Source organism: Montipora foliosa, chromosome 3 (assembly GCF_036669935.1).
Source record: "Montipora foliosa isolate CH-2021 chromosome 3, ASM3666993v2, whole genome shotgun sequence".
NCBI lineage: Eukaryota > Metazoa > Cnidaria > Anthozoa > Scleractinia > Acroporidae > Montipora > Montipora foliosa.
In genome coordinates this window covers 47,396,794-47,416,793 of record NC_090871.1, presented here as the reverse complement: position 1 = coordinate 47,416,793, position 20,000 = coordinate 47,396,794, and the positions used below count along the sequence as shown (strand labels likewise).

Here is a 20,000-nt window from a genome sequence, read left to right as displayed (position 1 = left end):
CAACAGACTTGGAGAGCAGCAAGACAGAAGACTTCTGTGATCCACGACTTGGAAAATCTATCAAAACTTCCCAAATAAAAATTTGCCAAAAGCTGTTGTAATAACATTGTAATCCTACAAACAGCGCATTTTTTAAAGCCTGGAGTCCCAAGCGGGTGCAAAGAGGAAGAAGACAGAATGTTATTTGGCCGGCGGAATTATGATGAAAACTTACTTCAAAGTTGAAGCAAAATCAGCTCAAATTCAAAATTTCCATCTCATAAAGGGTGGTTTATCTGAGGATCGTGTCAATATGCAGCCCTGTGATTCAAAACAATAAAGCTTCAACATCTTCAAACTAGCCTGCATCATTTGTCTTCTCGTGTGAACATCTTGAACTTCGGTAAATCAAATGCCAAACTCCACTTCTTTGGGCCTTTATCTCGTTTTGTTTGCAATTTGATCATTAAAATATTCTCATCCGAACTCCCAACAAACTCGAAGAATATCCATAGTGATAGAAAAGTGTGTAATTTCGTTACAATCTTTCATCTCTCTTGACAAAATATTTTTCAAAGTGTAGATCGCCCGTTTAAAAACCCGCGGGCAGCGCGTTCAAAATAACAATGGCGCCGAACTCGAATAATTCGATTCCCTTCGCGCATGCTCAGACAAAATGCCCATGTGCTTGCTGTAAACTAGTTAGTGTCAAATGTAGTATTGCCTCCTGGATGAGCTCTAAACTTTAATTAGCCCGTGATATAGTTACGTGTACTGGTCACATTGGCATACATGAAGGGGCAGACGGACGTACGGGCGTTGATGACGTCATGGCTATAAAACCAAATTTTCTCACATCGATGGGTTACCATATTTTCTTAACTATGGTGCTCCGCGCGCGCGCCTTTGGCGCGCGCGGAGCGCCGCTATTATGCAAAAATCTTAATGACGCTATCTTCCAAAGGAAAAAAGCAAGCCCCTACGAATATTTCGCGCAGCATGATCATATTTCAGAAAGTTTTACGATCTTTTGGCAGGCACTTTATATTTTACCAATACTTTACAGTGCCTCGCGAAAGTGCAAGACATCAACAACGCGGCTAGACTGGAACGAAGATAAAAAAGTGTAGCTACCATACGCATAACTATGTTGCGGACCTATGTTGTTACCGCTTGACTCGGTTTCTCACATGAAAAAGAACAAACGCCATTTTGCTTACTTGCCGTGCAACAGTCGGTACGTTTGAGGCCTTTATGATTATATTGATGTATGTACGGGCTCATTGGGCCTTTGTACCTTTAGAAAACCTGCAAGCTGTGTATTGGAAACCTGATGATGTGATAAAGAAACTTGGATGTTGAAAAAAAAAAACGAGTTCTCGGCTGCAACGAGATTGGTTTTTTGATTGCTTGCACAACAAAAAGAGACTTGGGAAAGACTGCCTCTTCCCATCGACGCCTCCACGTGTATAGCAAATCACGACCTTGACACCAAAAAAACCACGTGAAGTATCGAGTTCACCTACATTACCGCTTGACAGCACCTTAGAATGAATCAGTGCCTTGGAAAATTCTACCTAAATCAAACCCTGTGATTTCCTGCTGGTGGTATCCTCTCTTTCCTTCTGTGGCAATGGAGTCTTTCGCGATTTTCAGTTTCGAGGACTGCTTGTTTCGGGCGCCGGATAAAACGTTCTTGATTAGATGTTGTTTGACAACCAGCACCTGCAGCCAGACATTTCACAGTTATCGCATCATCTTTTTGATTAGGAGGTGGCTCGAATAAAACAATAGGGTCATTGCAGGCTTTCCCCTCTTCCCTTCGTCCTCGCGCGCGCTTTCGCGAGCCCGAAATCCCCCTCTTCTTCCCCTTCGAGCGCCTCTAACAGTGGCGGACCTGTGTATTGGAAAAAAATATTTAAGTATATATTCTGGTAAAAATTGAGGCTAAAATTTTTTTTGGGTTCACACACCCAAAAAAACCGCCCCCCCCACCCCCTCCCCCCTTAGCTCAAGGTCTGTATCCGCCACTGTCTAAGACAAGCTACCATTAAGTACAATTCCCAGTGAGCCGCCACCGAACACTCAGTTATATAACATGGTTGAGCGTGTTGACAGTTACATTCCCAGAACTAGGAATGGACATCAAAGGATGAAAATACGACAATTAGTGGGATACACACTTCGATTATCCAGGTCCCGCGGAGCAGTTTTTATCGTGCGGGGCCTGCACCAACCTCGTAAATTGAGGGGAGCTTGCTGACTCTAAAACAGTCATAAATTAGAATTTTTTTCCTGCGAGGTCGGCCAGCTGTAGCCGACCACTTTAAGGTAAAGGTAAAGTCTCTGTTACGAGCCTGAAGGCCCATTAAGGCCGGCGCTTATCTCCGGTTTCCGTAGCATGAAGCAACTAGGAGTATTTATGCTTCCCCCTGGATGGGATGCTAGTCCCCAGCATTACGCCGGTACCCATTTATACACCTGGGTGGAGAGAGGCACCGTGAGAGTAAAGTGTCTTGCCCAAGAACGCAACACAATGTCCCCGGCCAGGCCCCGAACCCGGACCACTCGATCCGGAGTCGAGCGCACTAACCATGAGGCCATCGCGCCTCCCACGGCCGACCACTTTAGTCCCGTGAAATTACTCTTCATTTTTGGAAGTGTATTTTAATAAATTTATTATTTTTTCCACAAAAGTGGCGGGGTTCTGGTCCCCCCGGCCCCTCCCCCTGCGTGGCGCCTGTTATCTTGCTTCATCCAAACCGGAGCTTAGTATTTTTGCGAATGTTGGAATTTGCTCGGACAGAATAAAAGAGACGAAAGTAGAATGAGAATAGGCCGGTTCGGGTAAGCAAATTATAAAGACAGCTTGCAAAAAGTGCCTATAGTAACTCGCTCGACTGTCAGGTCAGCTGAAAATTTCAAGTAGAGTTGCGAAGCTAAAATATTCTCGCCATCTGATTGGCTATCGAAGCGAGATATTAATTAAGATTTCTCCTGAGTAGTCTATTAGGGTCAAAATTAACCCCTTTACTGTCGAGGTAAGGTCGAGGTAAAGTCGAGGTGCCGAGGTAAATCATTATCGTTCAAACTGCCTAGGCAAAAATGCCTTCCTGCATACTAATAAGTGTCGAGCTTTACTAATGAGCGTCACTCTTGTACAATGAAAACAATAAACTTGCCTACGCTTGCTGAAACTTAATTGAAAGCATTAAAATATAGGAAATCATTTGCTGTGTGGCATAAAACCTCAGTCAGAAGAACTTACATTGATCCGTCCATTCGAAAAACCGCTTAGTTCTGACTGTTCATTTATCAAGCGGTAGTTCCGTTCAAATAACCAAAACACACACACAGAAATTTGAACTAAAAACTCCCTATTTCAATTTGATTTAATTTGATTTTAATTGATAAATAAGTACACAAAGCACAAGTTAACGATAATAAGATGCCAAAGCCAGAGGCTTATACGGCGTAGGTCAGAGAGTTACACTGTGCTGCTAAGTTACAATGAGAATAAAAATTAATAAGTACAAAATTTACAGAGAAAAGGCAAACTATTACAACATAAAAATAATTATTACCGCACATAAAGCAAAATAAACATAACAATAATGATAGTGTGCAAAAAGTGATAAAAAAAAAAGAGTTTGAAGGGAGAAAAAAGAATTTGCGTTCAACTTAGTTTAAACTTATAATGATTAAAAATAATCTCTCAGATCTAGAGTTTATGTTTGTAACTAGAAAGAGTAAGTGAATTACGAAGTGAGAGAGGAATGTCATTCCAAATTTGAGGACCCTGTACCCGAAGAGAAAGAGAATATTTGTGAGTATGAAGATGTAAGTTGTCTTTTTGCCTGGTGAGATATTGATGACAATCAGATTTAAGAACGAAAAGAGATGAAAGAGGAGAGGACAAGAGCTGCTGCATGTGAAGGAAAACAAAGCAAAAAAATTGGTACTTATAAAAATTAAATATGTTGAGTATTTGGAATTTGTTAAAGAGTGGGTAAGTATGTGCACGTGGTGGAGAGTGAGTAATGATTCTTAAAGCTTTCTTCTGGAGATGGAAAAGGGGTTGTAAATGAGAAGAGTAAGTGGATGCCCAAATAATAAGACAGTATTGAAGATATGGGAGTATTAAAGAGTTGTATAATGTGCAAAGAGTATTAGAAAAGAAAAACTGTCGTGATTTGATAATAATCCCAGTGGATTTGGCAATTTTGGAAGAAATCCCTTTTATATGAGCCTGCCATGAGAGGTTTTGATGGGGGATAACACCTAAGAATTTTGTGTGTTCTACTCTATTAATACTATTCTTATCGATGCTAATAGAAAGACCATCAAGATTTATTTTCTTTCTTGCAGGGTGAAATAAAATAAATTTAGTCTTGTCGGGATGCAAAGTTAGCTTGTTCACTTTGAACCAGGTAGCCACAAAAGAAAGTTCGACATAGTTCACAATTTTAGTTAGTTCAGAGATATTTTTGTGTTGAAAGAAAATATTAGTGTCGTCTGCAAAAAGGATAAATGAGAGATAATTAGAGCATGAAAAAATGTCATTAATGTACCTATATAAGAAATAAATGTGGCCCTAACACAGAACCCTGAGGAACACCACATTTAATTGGAAGCAGTGGAGATTTCCAGGAATCAATTTGAACATATTGAGAACGAGAGAGGAGATAGCTATGCATCCAGTTAAAAGGTGTGCCTCGAATACCATAGAAGTTTAATTTATCTAAGAGGATGGAGTGATTAACGGTATCAAATGCCTTCTTTAGATCAATGAATATGCCAATTGTGAGTTCGTTCTTCTCAAAACTACGTTCTCTTCTATCTCAATTAAATATCTAAATCTCGATGATATCCGGACGCTCAGCTTTGCTGACGAGACAAAGAGAGAATATATTCGGCTTCGCTAACTGGTCGCGTTTTCTGCTCCGTTAGTAACGCACGCGTGATCTTAACTCTTCTTTCAACCCGATATTTGCACACAAACTCTAACGGAAAAGCGCATGGGACAGCTTTGTACGGGTCCGCAAATGATCCCAGAACCGCAAATGATCCCCAAACTGTACATGTACCGCAAATGATCCCCATATTGGACCGCAAATGATCCCGAAAAAATGAGGAATAGCATGGAGGGTGGAATGGTCTGCATTGAGAATTAATGTGAAGAGCGCTTATTTTTATTAAAATCACTTTAAATCATGCATGGCTAGCGACAAGTTTCTGCCTCATTATAGTTTAAATTTGCCTGACATTTAATTATCGGATATAAAGAGGGAATTGTGACATGTGAAAAGTTAAGGGACTTTCGAGAAACGGCCCACTGATCTCTTTGACGAGGCGAAAAGGACGCCATCCGGGCCTGGCTAGCAACAATCGTAACATTCATAACTAGAACGCAATGTTTTAGCCTATAAGCTTTGGTTCAACATGCAATACTGCAGTTTTGTTTTTTCCCATGTTCTTTCTTGAAAACTATAATGAGGCAGAAACCTGTTGTGAGCCACGCATGATTTAAAGTGCTTTTAATAAAAATAAGCGCTCTTCACATTAATTCTCTATCCACACCAATCCACCCTCCATGCCATTCCTTACTTTTTTTTTCGGGATGATTTGCGGTCAAAATGGTTCTGGGATCATTTGCGGTTCTGGGATCATTTTGCTCTACCATTGAAATTACAACAATAGAAGTTCGCAGCGCTCAATTTAAACACGCGACTAATGAATCTTTTTGAACAACGAGTTTCTCAAGATACTTTATTGCTTGTTAATAGTGAATACCAAAAATAATACACAGAGATTTGAAATGAATACACCAAAATCACAGCAACTACAAAATGTTTATGAGCAAAGTATCAGGAAATCAATCTTTAGGATGCAAACAAGCGTCTTCATCTTCGCTTGGAGGATAATGAGTCCTTTTTGAAGTCTTTGAATCAATGTATCAATGTGTTTCACCGCGTGGCAGTCAGCGCACCAAATAAACACATCTGTCAAGTGTGTACGATCAACAGGAATTTGATCTGCACATATCGGACAAATCTTTTAACCATCATGCCAGAAACATCTAGGGCATTTGACTACTGCTCTTTCGTAAACGTTCTCTCCGTTGCAATAGTAGCAAAGACCTTTTCATTTAAGGCAAAGTCAAGAAAAGTGTCAGCGGTTCTTTAGAATATTGAACGTCTGAATTTCCCCCTGGTTCCAAATCTGGATTTTCTAACTCTTGATGTTCACTATATGGTGATAAAACAATAGGAGGAGGAGCAGGAGGGAAAACAATAGAATTGTTGAGTTATTTGAACGGAACTACCGCTTAATAAATGAACAGTCAGAACTAAGCGGTTTTTCGAATGGACGGATCAGTGCAAGTTCTTCTGACTGAGGTTTTATGCAAATAATTTCCTATATTTTAATGCTTTCAACTAAGTTACAGCAAGCGTAGGCAAGTTTATTGTTTTCATTGTACTAGAGTGACGCTCATTAGTAAACCTCGACACCTATTAGTACGCAGGAAGGCATTTTTGCCTAGGCAGTTTGAATGATAATGATTTACCACGACATCTCGACTTTACCTCGACTGTAAAGGGGTTAATTTTGACCCTAATAGACTACTCTCCTGTACATTCTTTGCTGGAAATTACATTTGCATGCACATAATATCAGTAAGAATGAAAATACTTCAATTCCTTTTCTGCAGGTTGTTTGCGGATGTTCCTCGAATTGTACCTCGATTGATCCTGAAAGTAAGATATGACCTCGAAGTTACTCTGCTTAAATGTGACATTGAAAAAAGAAATGGCAGTCAATATCTTGTCGGTACAGAAACGTCGTGTTATGGAAACAGTGTCAAACAGTTTTGTGTTCTTAGAAATTTTAAATTAGTAAACCAAGTAGTCCAAGTAGCTTGGTGTTGTCTTTTCTTGAATATCTAAATGTTACGAATTTTTATGGTGGGCGTGGGCACTTATGGGACCTATCGTTATTCAACCAGCCAGGGGAGTAATTTTATATCTTAATAAATTTTCTATTTCTCTCCTGCCACCCAACCCCCCCACCCCCAACCACCCATTTAAAGGGAAACGGTGGAAGTCAATTGAATCACTGAATTGGCTTCAATTAATGCTTAGCAAAATGATGATCAAAAGGTGTATATTTTACTACTTCAGTAATCTTTTATTTTCTAAGGAACGACGGTTAAGTGTATAGGTAAATCCGGGCAAATTCTCTCCTCTCAGTAACCGAATGAAACTCTCCACAATACATGCGGTACACTGACTACCGAATGGCTTTGATTGTTACATTCCTTATTTTACAGCCAGTGCATTTGAGTGCAATGGGAAAACAATCAACGCCTGTAAGACGTTTTCTCCCTCTTGGAAAGTGAATCGACTTAGTTGGGATCAGCTACATTTGTCAAATTGCACAACAGGCCCTCAAGCCGGAGATCAGTTATTGCTGTTTGTAAGCAGTGGAAAACTTGTAAACTATGGCAAGTACAAGATTGTAACAGTGAAGTCGGTTAACTCGACTAGAGCCAACAAAGGGTGAGAACGTCTCTGGTGTTTCCTTTTACGTAATCCACTTCTCTTCCGTCTCAGAATGAAAGTTGAGATTTCTCATTTTAACGTGTACAAATATAAGATTATCAAAGTCAGCTTTCATTTGACGAACCATAGGATTTCAAAGGTTTTCAAAGTTAGGTGTGTAAACAAACTACTCAGCCAGAAATTTCGGTTTCAATCGAATTCAAGTTGAGGATCTCATTATAAGCATACGAATTTCAATAGTAGAATGGTATTCAGTTGTGAGTTGTGTACTGACAAGGTCGGGAGTTCATCAAGCTAGTTTTTTGGCTCTCAGTTGCAAATAGTCGCTCGCAGTAACTGGAAATAGTTAGTGGTAAGTGTGCACAACTAATAGACCCTATGCAAAAATGGCTGCCTTTAAATTATTCTTTTGTTCATATTCAAAATAGCCCAACTAACCTCCTTCGGGATAACAAATTCTTAAGAATTTTTGTCTCAAAAACGAGGTTAGTTGGGCTGTTTTGAATTTGAACAAAAGAATGATTTAAAGGCAGCCATTTTTGCATAGGGTCTATATGTTGTAAATGCAGATTTACAGTTGAGACTTGTGACTTGATACCAGTCATGAACCTCAAGGAATGAAACTATTTGGCTTGAGCTATTGCTTTGAACAGTTTTTAACTTTGTAATTTGCTAACATCTATTTTAGGCTCTGCCATGTTACCTTGGACCAACCGCACGGCATGTTTCTCGTGAAAGACCAACACACCTGCTTAATCGCCCAAATATTTCCTTATTTTGGTAAAGTTTCTTTGCGCAACAATTGCGTCCTGACTTGCGACGAGCAAAAAGATGGCCTCGGGGGAATCCTAGCTTTTAAGGCAAGGATTTTATTCATTGATCAAACCTCTAAAGTCGACATGTCTGGAAAAGGTAACTAAAACAAATAAAATAAAGCGAGATAGATAAGATATATACTTTATTGACTAAAAATGTTCAGCGTAAGCTGGGAAACGTTCAGTCGTGTTAGTTAACAATCACTTAATAGGTCTTAATATGGAAATAATACGTACATTTGACTATGTTGCAAGTTGATCTAGTCAATCTAGTTTTTTTAGCTCCTCAAAAAGGACTCTGCATGACTTGTCAGCTAATTAAGGTGGGGCTTAACGTGAATTGGAGTGAAACTAGAAGGAGTTTAAAGAAGGGATTGAAATGTAAAAAAAAAAAAACGTTTTGAAACACCACCAGACAGTTGACACCCACAAGGGCACTGCTGGTTGGTGTGGAACTGTTTTGGTGCCCATCTACTAATTTTCAACTTCAAATTCCAATTTCAAACCTTCATTAATCTTCAATATTTCCTATTCCCCTCAATTTAACTAATCCTTTGAGAAAAAAACATCTCTTCCCAAATATACCCAAAAATCCCCCAAAAATGTACAAAATATCCCACAACATAGCCTCGTGTAATGAGGAGAGGTATTTTTGATTGCTTCAAACACTAAATCCATGTTAAGCGACGATAAAACGGCGGTCGGGTTTACCCCCGCCTTACGCAACCACGTTTTAGTCAGAAGCTACATGTACACTTCGTTCTTATTTTTATATTTTTCAATAAGCTGTCAACTTTAACAAACTTTTTCAATCTTTTCCATAATTTTGGTCATCAATTTTAATGTGCCTTTTTTTTTTTTTTTGCTTGTGTGTTTTTCTCTTTTAGAAAATAATAATGCAGTACCTCTCGTTCCTGCACTGACTTGATATTTTAACGATACTTTTGACTTCCTCTCAGGGTTCCACGGGGGTACTGGAGGTGACAGACGAGGGGGTGGAGGTCTTGGTGGCGAGACTTTCTTTTGTCCCGCGAAAGAGCCAAATATGGGCAAAGGAGGAGACATTTCGGGCGCGTCATGGGCAAAGAACACAAACGGAATCGGAGGCGGTGGTGGTGGGGATGGACCTGGAGGAAGTAAAGGTGAGCAAGGGAAGTGACTGAGGAGGATGAACCGCGATAGTAAACGGTAGAACTGGTCAACATCAGCACTAGTAACAGAGATAGAACACTTTCTTTAGACAATCCAATACATTAGAAACAACTGTTTTTGCTTTAAAGATTGTTACCATGAATTCGTCTGGAATAATCCCTTTGTAAATGGTTTGAACCCAGGAGTCAAGTGACTCTGAAGATGACTTCCGCTCAGGTTGTCGAAACGTCAGTCAATGTCATCTCAAACAGTCCTTCTCAGGACTACACTCACCCGGACGATCGTACTTTACTTAATAATAATCCCTTTATTGGCAGTTTCTTAAGATAATGTTTGCACACCAACCTTCAGGGCTTACAAATTGGTGGCATGATATTGGTAATCTCTGAATTATAGTTGTTTCCGATGCTTTCAATTTTAAACGTCGTGATGCTTTTATTTTCTACCCTAGGGACAGTTGAGATAACTTCCTGGTTTTCACTCGGAGAATCCACTACTTGAGACTGAGGGTATATGATAGACGTTGTTTGAAATGCCTGACGCAGAGCTAGATCGGCAGCCTCGTTGAATTTTAACAATTCAAGACTTCCTCCATGGCTTGTAAATAAAGAAGGCTGTGTTTAGTTCAGTTTTAATTTACAAACAAATAACGAGATTCTTCAGCCTCCTGCATCTCTTATCAATTCGATGACTCATCTTTACACAATTTTAAACTGAGAGGTAGTTTGCGCTCTCTTTGTTTAGGTTCTAAAGGCGGTCCGGGAGGTTACAATGCTGGGGGAGGTGGAGCAGACTCCAGGGCAAACAGTGACGATGGAGCTGCAGGTGGGGGAGGCGGTGGACATTTCTCTGGCGGTGGGGGAGGTGGTGGGGGAAGTGGCTGTGGTGGCAACGATGGCGGCAAAGGAGGAAAAGCTGGAAAAGTAGGTCTTTAAGGCAAGCTTCGATTTCCTTGGAACCATAACATCTTTTCGACGTATGACCAAAGTTTAATTTCTCATAGGTTTCCAAGCAACAGTTGTTACCATAACAACGGTAACGAGAGGCCGCTCATTTTAAAAAAAAATCTCAATTGTCTCTAAATCTATCCACACTTCCTAACGAAACTTTGAGAGCGTAAACTATTGGAAAAAAATCTGTAAGAACGTTTTCAAATAAATTGCAAATTAAATTTAAAAGGCTTGTTTTGTTCATTTCCGCATCTTTCTTCAAGCTTTTTGAAGAGATATGAAACTTTTTTTTCTCTGTTCAAAGAATTATCATTCTCGAAAAACATTCTCAATTCACATTGAGTGTGGCTCTGGTTGCAAGATATTGAAATGTATGCAAATTATGAGCTTTTGACTTAAATATCGTACAATCGCAGTCATCTGGGACTCTCAATGTGAGTCGAAAATGCTTTTCTAGCGTGATAATTCTTTGAACAGAGAAAAAATGGTGTAAAAGTTTCACATTTCCTCAAAAAGCTTGAAGAAAACTCCGCAAATAAACAAAACGAGCCTTTACAAAATTAATTGCGATTTATTTGAAAACGCTCTTTGTGCGATGTGCGGCACTAAGCGTGAATATTTTTAGGCTTTATTTTCACTACTGCTCTAGAAGTGTTCATAACTGCGATGATTACTTGTATCTTCAAACTGGACATTGTTTGAGGCTATTTGTTTATTTGGTCAGAACCTGATTCCCCAGAAGGATGATGGATCCACTTTGGAACGTAAAATATGGCGTTCTGCGTCTTCCGAACAGAATGACCCAAAACTAACAACAGCTTTAGGATAAAAATCTTCTGTTGCATTTTCAGCTGCAATTCATGCTTCTCAAATCAAATTAATACATCGTCCAGCGGACAGGTGATGAGAATCACAGACAAATTTATTAGCCAGCGGGTGTTTTCTTTATGTAACCTTAACTAATGTACAAGGAACTGTGTAGCACCTCGAAAGGAGAATTAATAATCAGATCTTGGGAGTTGAAGGGTTATTATATAATAAAAGTTTTTTGTTGTCGCTCATCAGATAGGAACAAACGCTGGAGGAGGTGGTCAGTCTAGTTGTCCCGGTGGAAATGGAGGTGATGGAGGAAAACCGGGAAGCTACCCTCTCAACAAAGCTCCACATTGCTACGACAGAAGTGCAGAAGGAGGAAATGCGGGCTCGGCGTCTCATGGAGGAGGAGGAGGTAGCAAATCACTCCAAAATCACCCACAAATTGATTTATTTAGCGTCAAAAGAAACATTATGATCCCTTGTTACCTGATAAACCCAGTAACTAGTAAACGTTATAAATAGCACTGGATATAAAGACAAATTAAATATCTCACTTCAAGCATGTTTAATTTTCCGTTGTCGGATTTGGTCGGTCAATGAGTACATGAAACTGGCATGATGCATACTTGTTTTTCCTTTACGATATTAAGTCTCTAATGTTAAAAATTTAAATCATTGAAATATGGGTACAATAGGCAGCAATACTGCATCCCAGTTGTAAACATAGAACCAGCGTTAGTGCGAAAATGTACTGATTTTTTGCCTTATTAGTACAGTTAATCATAATGTTTTTGTGCTCGTTTAATTTTCAGGCGATTCTTGTGGTAACCCCTACGGCGGTGGAGGAGGAGGAGGTAAGCCTCGCAAGAATTTTTCATTGTACTGATTATGAATGGCTATTTTAAATTGACAGCAGCAATGGTTAAAAACACATGCAATTTAGGAAGACGTTTTTCGGAACTGTCTCATCCGAAATGATTGGGAACATAGTTTATTTAACCGGCAAATGCAAATGTAACGGAGGCAGCGTGGTCGAGTGATTAGGGCGTTGGGTTTGCGTGCGGCTGCTTCGGGTTCAAATCCCGCGTTCTAACCTCTGGCTAGGATTTGTTTCCGGTTGCCCCGGATTCAACTCTACCACGCTTTGTAAATAGCCAACTGGTTGCCTCCTGCCAGTTGGGGTTCTTAATAATGTTTCTGTTAACTTCGAATTGTTCTTTCACATTGTTAAAAGTGGGGTGCCCGTAAACTAGCTTGATAGCTAAGTGAACTTCCACTATAAACAAACACCTACTTACTTACTTACAATGTTATAGGTTTACATCGTCCGTTGTCTTTGTTTGTGATATATGGGCAGGATACATTTCTGAGTTGGAATGATATGTCCTTGAAAAACTCATGTAGACATGTTTGAACTCAGTATAAACTGTAGGGATCCTTGTTTTTCGTAGGTGGGCTTCAATTCGGCAGCATGGACTTCGGGTCACGTTTAAGTTACGGTGGGGGTGGTGGAGGAGGCGGTGGTAGTGCTTTTTCTGTCCCAGGGGGTGGAGGAGGAAATGGAGGCGGCCTGGTTTATTTGCAGGTCGACGAACTGACGCTGGATGGAGAGATTCTGGCCAAAGGTAATATCATGTGCCGTGCGCTTGCGTACGGGAGTCTTATTGGCTTAGTTTCCAGCGTCACCGTAAGATCCTGGGGAAAAGGGTTGACAAACCAATCTGACTGCATTAAATTGAAACAGCATCACTGACTTTTATCCATCAAGAAGGCGGCGAAATTGACAGAGAACTTGAAGAAAAAAGAAAAGACAGAAGAGACCCCTTCGGATCGTTTCCTCCTGTTTAGCTTTATTGGCTGCTAAAATTCTAACCTGCGAAGCAGTCGATTCTACCCCCTCCCCGCTTCCTCCCTACTTTTTTTACTTTGTGGGCTCCTGACTCACCCCAGTCACGTTCGTTCACCCGCTTGCTTACTCGATCTTCCCGCGCAGCGTTTGGCAAGGAATCGACTGCTTCGCAGGCTACTAAAACTCTACGAAATGTGATGTTTTGTTTAGCCATCACTTCTTTCTGTGTAGCAATTTTTACTGTGGGAGGTCGAAACAATCATCTGTTGTTTGGTAAGACCTGTTCACTTGTTTCTGTACTCACTCTCTATACATGGAATTGCTTTGCAACGGGACCAACATTTTTTACTGGGTTGCCGTATGGCAATCCCAGTCGGAAAAAGGATGGCATTTGTTCGGTGTTTTTTTTTTCCGTGTCGGTAAAAGTCTTGCCTGTCACTCCCCTGCTAAGTGGTGTCTTTGTGCATAGAGCCTTCTGCGCGTATTTTCTTAGGATCGAGAGGGTAGTGGGAAATGCGTAGATTTCTCTGGTGGACACAGTAGAACGATTAACATAACCGGCAACGGCGTCGAAAGTCATGTAACGCGAATGGCGTTTTAGTGGATCTTTGAACAAAATATACCCTTATGAAGGTCAAGACAGGCCGTGGAATCTTAAAAGCGACGAGTAATGGACTTCGACAACAATCTATCGCCCGTCGAGCCGAAAATCAAAGTGAGCTGTTTTTCTAATATTTTACCAAGTGTGCTGTTACGTAGAACACTGAAACCAAATGGAAAATTCTCAGGTAACTTATGGGTTCAAGAAAGACAGAGAACGAATCGAACACCTTAAGTGGATCTGTGATCAACTCTGCTCAGTCTTCAGGTAAAAACAATAATTGGAAATGTGACAGCCAAGAATTATTTGAAAGAAAGCTTGTCGTCTCATAGGCAGCCCAAGTTCGCGTCACTAGAGAGCGTGTAATAATTAATTACTAGTGGGAAGATGACCTTTGAGTGCAAGCGGTGTTGCGTTACAGGCAGCCGTTGAGAATTTAAAGGCGTTATAAGACTTTGTATGGGAAATAAAATATCGTCGATTATGAAGCCTAAAAAACGCTCAATTTAACGTTGATTCAATAAAAGGAATGAAAATGACTCACCTCTGGTGTATTCTTGTGCCTTTTGGAGCTTATTTTACCGTTTCGGGAATTCTGTGTTTTCAATGTTCTAAGACGAAGAAGGGGGGCATTGGGGGTGTATTATGAACCGCAAAACCGAAGAGAAAATCATCCAAACCGCAAAACCGCAAAAAAGCTCGGCCAAAACCGAAAACTGCATACAAAAATGTCAGAAAACCGATACAATGGGGACAAGTGGGGCATACAGAGCAACCTACACTAACACTTTATTTAATCAAAGTATTTGTGAATGGCATGGACTTGTCTAAAGCCTTCATATCTTTTAGTATCTGCTAAAATCATAGGCTTTATTTCTGCAGCTGGTAATCAAGTTAACTTAGGAGAATTTGCGCACAAGTCCTCTCTAGAATTGCAATTTTGCAATTGCAAAAAGCTATATCTTCGGAAACTTCAATCGAAAATCTCTAATTGAACATTTATATTTGATAACTAAGACAGGACAGTTTGGAGATTCGAATGAAATGTTTAATCTTGGTCTACAACATGCGATTGCACTGAGCAAGCTAACCGGTACAATGTGTTCCCTGTTTTACATGGCAGCAGGAACGTGCTCAAACGTTAAATGTGGTAATAAACAGATACTTAAAACAGCAGTCGAATATTGAAGCTCACCGCCCCCCCCCCCCCCCCTTCCCTCATCTCCACAGCGTCACTCTTAACCATGGAGCTGTTCGAGAAGCCGCTGTGGGGATGGGGTAAGTGTTGTACATGAAATGAATGTACCTCATCGGGTGGAGTTAATTTGACCTCGGACCCAAGCTCCGTGTCCTGTCCGGTTATCAGCAGCTGTTAAATTCATCAACTATCGTGGAATCGAAGCAGAAAATGCTCATTTCCAGCCAAGAGCGTGGGGATTTTTGTTGACGAAACATTCACGGAGGTTCGCAAATGATGTGGCTTTAGCTTTGCGTGATAAAAACAGCGGCTGCGATGGATTTTCGAGTCGCAAACCGCCTCTGAGCTGACAACCGTCGGAATCGTAGTGTGCAGCCTTGACTTCGTCTTAGAACATTGAAAACACGGACTTCCCGAAACGGTAAAATAAGCTCCAAAAGGCACAAGAATACACTAGAGGTGAGTCATTTTGATTCATTTTATTGAATGAACGTTAAATTGAGCATTTGTTAGGCTTCATAATCGACTGTATTTTATTTCCCATACAAAGTCTTATAACGCGTTTAAATTCTCAGCCCAAGCTCGCGTCACTACAGACAGCCGTTGCCTATGCTGTAACGCAACACCGCTTGCACTCAAAGGTCATCTTCCCACGAGCAATTAATTATTACACGCTCTCTAGTGACGCTTGGGCTGCCTATGGCCGTCTATTTTGTGCTTCATTATTCAAGGAAGAGGTTTTTCAAGGAAACAGTTTGATCCTGAAATTTTAGTTTGTTGTAATATTGCGCATATTTGACACGATTGAGATTTTTCTCTTCACGCACGTAATGAAATGGAAGGGGTTTTTGCCTCTTGTAGCAAATATGTTGTTTGTTTCAAAAAATTGTTCGCTGGAAAAGGTGGCCTTTATGAATTCATCATGTTTTATAATATGCGAGCTGAACTGGATAGTTTTTATGGCAATAGTAAAGCATTTTCGTGTCAAAATGAGATTAGCGTCTTTCTGTTGTGCTACTGACTTAATTAAATATAAATATACATTCTGCCTCGTGAGTTTGTTATTCTCATTAACCAGCAATGGCGTCGAAAGTCATTGCAACGCGAATGGCGTTTTAGTGCATCTTTCAACAAAATATGCTCTCATGGAGCTCAAGAAGGGAACGTCAATTGGATGAACAAGACAGGCGATGATGATCTGGAATCTTAAAAGCGACGAGTAATGGACTTCGACAACAATCTTTCGCCCGTCGAGCCGAAATCAAAGTGAGCTGTATTTCCAATATTTTATCACGAGTGTAGTGTTATGTACAACACTGAAACCAAATGGAAAATTATCTGGTAACTTATGGGTTCAACAAAGTCACGTAAAAAATAGTAATTGGAAATGTGACAGTCAAGAATTATTTAAAACAAAGCTTGTCGACTATTTTGTGCATCGTTATTCAAGGAGAAGGTTCTTCAGGAAAGGGTTTGAACCTGAAATTTATTTTGTCCCCACGATTGACACGATTGTTGACACGATTGATTGCACGCAATTAAATAGGAAGAGTTTTTTGCTTCTAATAGCAAATATGTTGTTTGTTTCAAAAAATTGTTCGCTGGTAAAGGTGGCCTTTATGAATTCATCATGTTTTATAATATGCGAGCTGAACTGGATAGTTTTTATGGCAATAGTAAAGCATTTTCGTGTCAAAATGAGGTTAGCGTTTTTCTGTTGTGCTAACTTAATTAAATATAAATATACATTCTGCCTCGTGAGTTTGTTATTCTCGTTAACCAGCAATGGCGTCGAAAGTCATTGCAACGCGAATAGCGTTTTAGTGCATCTTATGTTGTTTGTTTCAATAAAATGTTTCGCTGGAAAAGGATTCTGTGATATTTTCTGCCTTTGTGAATTATAATATCATGTTGTGCATTGAATTTTCGAGCTTAAGGTTGAAATGTGATACGGGAGGATATTTTTAGTATTGCCCTGTGAGCAGGAAAGTTCACGAAAATAAACAGGTCTGTTGGAAGCGTGCTTGAGTTTCAACAAAATGAGCCCCAAAATCAGCAAAAAATTGTGACGCCGATGAATAATAAAGTAGCTGCTATTTCCAAAATGATGGAATTACCTGGTGATAACTAACCTCGTCTTGGAGAGTAAATTTTTGACTTTGCAGAAACAATGGTCAAACTGAGGAGTTGGGCGATTGTGATCTTTGCTTTGAATTCAGTCATTTATTGTCAAACTTTATAACACTTGACAGAAAAAGAAACTTACGAAAACCCGGTATCTTGCCATCATTTGACACAGATGCTTCACTGTTTGGCGAGTAAATATGCCGCGGTAACTTAATCACGGCACCCGCTGAATTCCGGCCATGTCACTTTCGATTTTGCGATTTATTTGAGCAGCCAAAAGTACAATAACAAAACTGAACGTAGCAAAAATCTCCCAAAATGTTTGTCGCTGATCGTAACTTTTTATATTCTATATTCACGGTTCAAAATTAATGTTGTTTTTATGTCGTAAAAATGTTATTCTCGAGCGACCGTCTTGGAAACTTCCTCCTGCTCTTTCTAAAAACTGTGTATCAATATTTATTTACTTTTGCATCAATATTTGTTTTTGCATAAAGCAAGCTAACAAAATCTGTACCTTGCTGAGTTCGCATTTGTTAGCGTTAATAGTATTTTCGGTTCAATGCTTCTGTTTTACGAAGGGGTATATGTTTTAGGTCACCCATCCAGACACTAACCCCGCCGGAGAAGGAATAACTTTAACAAACTTTAGTAAACTTTAGTATTACAAAGCTGTCAGATGGTCAGAGGGCACGCATAAAACTTGTGGTGAAAAGACGTTTATCAACATGTCAGCCCAGAAGCCAATGTTTCTCAGTTCCCATTTATTTTCTTCAATCTTTCTGGGTTCAGTACTTTGCTAGTAACCACATGTCTTCTCAGGCTATTTACCCAAGACTTCTACCATGGCACTACGATGATAGACAATTCCAAAACAATATCGTGCACTGTTAGAGCTACATATTACGCAAGGACAACTTGAATCTCCTGGAAGACAACACACAGCTCAGTTAACATTATCGAATAAATCCCTGTGTTACTTCACTACCACACGTAAGCAATGCATGTCTCTTTTTTCTAAAGAGGACAGGAATTTCTTCTTTCTGACAAATGATTAATTAATAGGCCGATAGCCAGGTTTTTAACCTCAGAAAAGGATCTGTTTGGTCGTACGAACGTGTGAGGACCTGTGAGCCAAAGGGCCTCTGCTGGTATGACTTCTGGGTGACCCCTTAAATGGTCTTAATGACCCCCCAACTTGAAAAAAATTGCCTGGAACGCTGCACGTACCACAGGCAACCAAGTGTACCCTCACGGAGGGTCTAGTTTTTTAAGTTTTGTCGAGGTGCTTCCAATGCTAAAAGAAAACGGTTGAATTTTTATTATAAATACTAATTTGTAGTAAGTCTTGTAAAATTAATTATTACCATTAATTAAATAGGACGGCCTCCTATGGTTAGGAATATCAAGAGAACACGTATGCACTAAGTAAATTTGAGGTAGCACTTTGTGCGTCTTTCTGCTCGTACAATTTCAATTCAGGTAAATTTGGCTGGCACCAAATCGACACGTGGAGATCCCAGTAATTAAAATTCTGCTATAAAGTGTGGCCTTCTGTTTATCAAAGAATGAAACAGCGCGGAGAGGTCTAGTCTCCGTCGCAGACGCTCTTTTGACTCGTCACGCAATCTTTCCTCTTCAAGATTGCGTGACGAGCCAAAAGAGCGTCTGCGAAGGAGACTGGGAGGGGTCCGGTTAAAGTCAGTTTTCCGAGTTTTGTTTTCTTCTTGCATGCTGACAGGACAAGCCGGCCAGTGCTTGAGTAAACAAGCTCACAGATCCGCCCCCGGGGGAAGTGGTGCTGGTGGTAGTGTGGTTATCTTAACCCGGAAACTTAACGGAAATCCCAGCAGAAAAATCTCTATCTCCGGAGGGGACCCGGTGAAATGCGCGTTCGGTGCTGGTGGAGGTAAGATCTGAAAATGTTGATGGTAGACTGTTTTGTCATTCAAATATTGTTTAGTTCGTCCGACGTCAGTGTTTCGTATCAGATAGTAACGTCGAAAAAGTTAAACTATTATAATACTTTCGTGTAAAATCATGCATGACGAGCTCGCGCGACCTTCTGGTCATCGACTTGTTCCATTCACGATACAGTAAGTTCACAATGGACAAATTAAATGATACATAAGCATACACATACAGTAATGAGTGAGTATAACTACTTCATTGGAGCAAACTGCTGGGTTTATCCCATGAATTAAAAGTTCTGATCTAGGCCCCCAACCACTAAAGATGTCCTCACGAACTTCGGTTAAGAAAACGCACTGAACTAATTTGTTGCGTTTTCTTTGGTTCAGGTGGAGGCGGTGGAGTTGGACGCTGGGTTGTGAAGGAAGGCCGCACCGTTCACCAAGGCTAAAAACAGGGTTCAACTAAGACGGATTAGATTTAAGTTCAGTTTACAGTTGCTGGGTTAAATTTGGATTAATCGGGTCTAATTTTGCGCTTAAGAAGGCAGCTACTTTATTTGCCTAATGGAATCTAATAGCTATAAGGAATAAAGATTTACACTACTCCGTCATAAACTCATTCAGTTTTTTTCCTTTATATAGACGCGAGTCGAAGGGAGACCCAACGGTAATATGGGGATCTGGTACTAATTGTGAATTTCAAATTTAAGTTCTTGAATATCTTCCCACCGGTGGAAATTCTTTCCACCAACGTTTGGATAAGGCACACACCAAACAATAATTGAAAAGCAATTTCCTCAACATTTCATTTTCGTTGTAAAATAACGATTAAGAATGCAATCCTCACGCCGTGATTTAATGTCTTGCAAGAGGTCAGATAAAGATATTAAAACCGTAGCCAGCTGAACGCAAATACTCTCTCAAAGTTTAAGACTGTTACACTCTTAGTCACACATCGAATCGTCTCAAATGCAAATTTGGCCGTGGAATTTCATTAAAAGCCGCAAGTACAAGAAAAAAGAACTTCAGTTCAGAGGT

The 20,000-nt window shown here is 40.1% G+C and overlaps 1 protein-coding gene across 1 annotated transcript in view; it reads left to right on the top strand.

The window, feature by feature from the left end:
- Positions 1 to 19,581, top strand: part of LOC137997533 (PE-PGRS family protein PE_PGRS26-like) — a 31,439-nt gene extending 11,858 nt beyond the window's left edge. Inside the window, exons 3-12 of the mRNA XM_068843584.1 lie at positions 6,692 to 6,737; positions 7,310 to 7,538; positions 8,230 to 8,453; positions 9,316 to 9,498; positions 10,253 to 10,431; positions 11,524 to 11,686; positions 12,087 to 12,128; positions 12,726 to 12,899; positions 18,791 to 18,958; positions 19,350 to 19,581. Of these exons, the coding sequence (XP_068699685.1) occupies positions 6,692 to 6,737; positions 7,310 to 7,538; positions 8,230 to 8,453; positions 9,316 to 9,498; positions 10,253 to 10,431; positions 11,524 to 11,686; positions 12,087 to 12,128; positions 12,726 to 12,899; positions 18,791 to 18,958; positions 19,350 to 19,411 (1,470 nt within the window). The 3' untranslated portion in view covers positions 19,412 to 19,581. The remainder of the gene's footprint in view (positions 1 to 6,691; positions 6,738 to 7,309; positions 7,539 to 8,229; positions 8,454 to 9,315; positions 9,499 to 10,252; positions 10,432 to 11,523; positions 11,687 to 12,086; positions 12,129 to 12,725; positions 12,900 to 18,790; positions 18,959 to 19,349) is intronic.
- Positions 19,582 to 20,000: the final 419 nt, after the last annotated feature.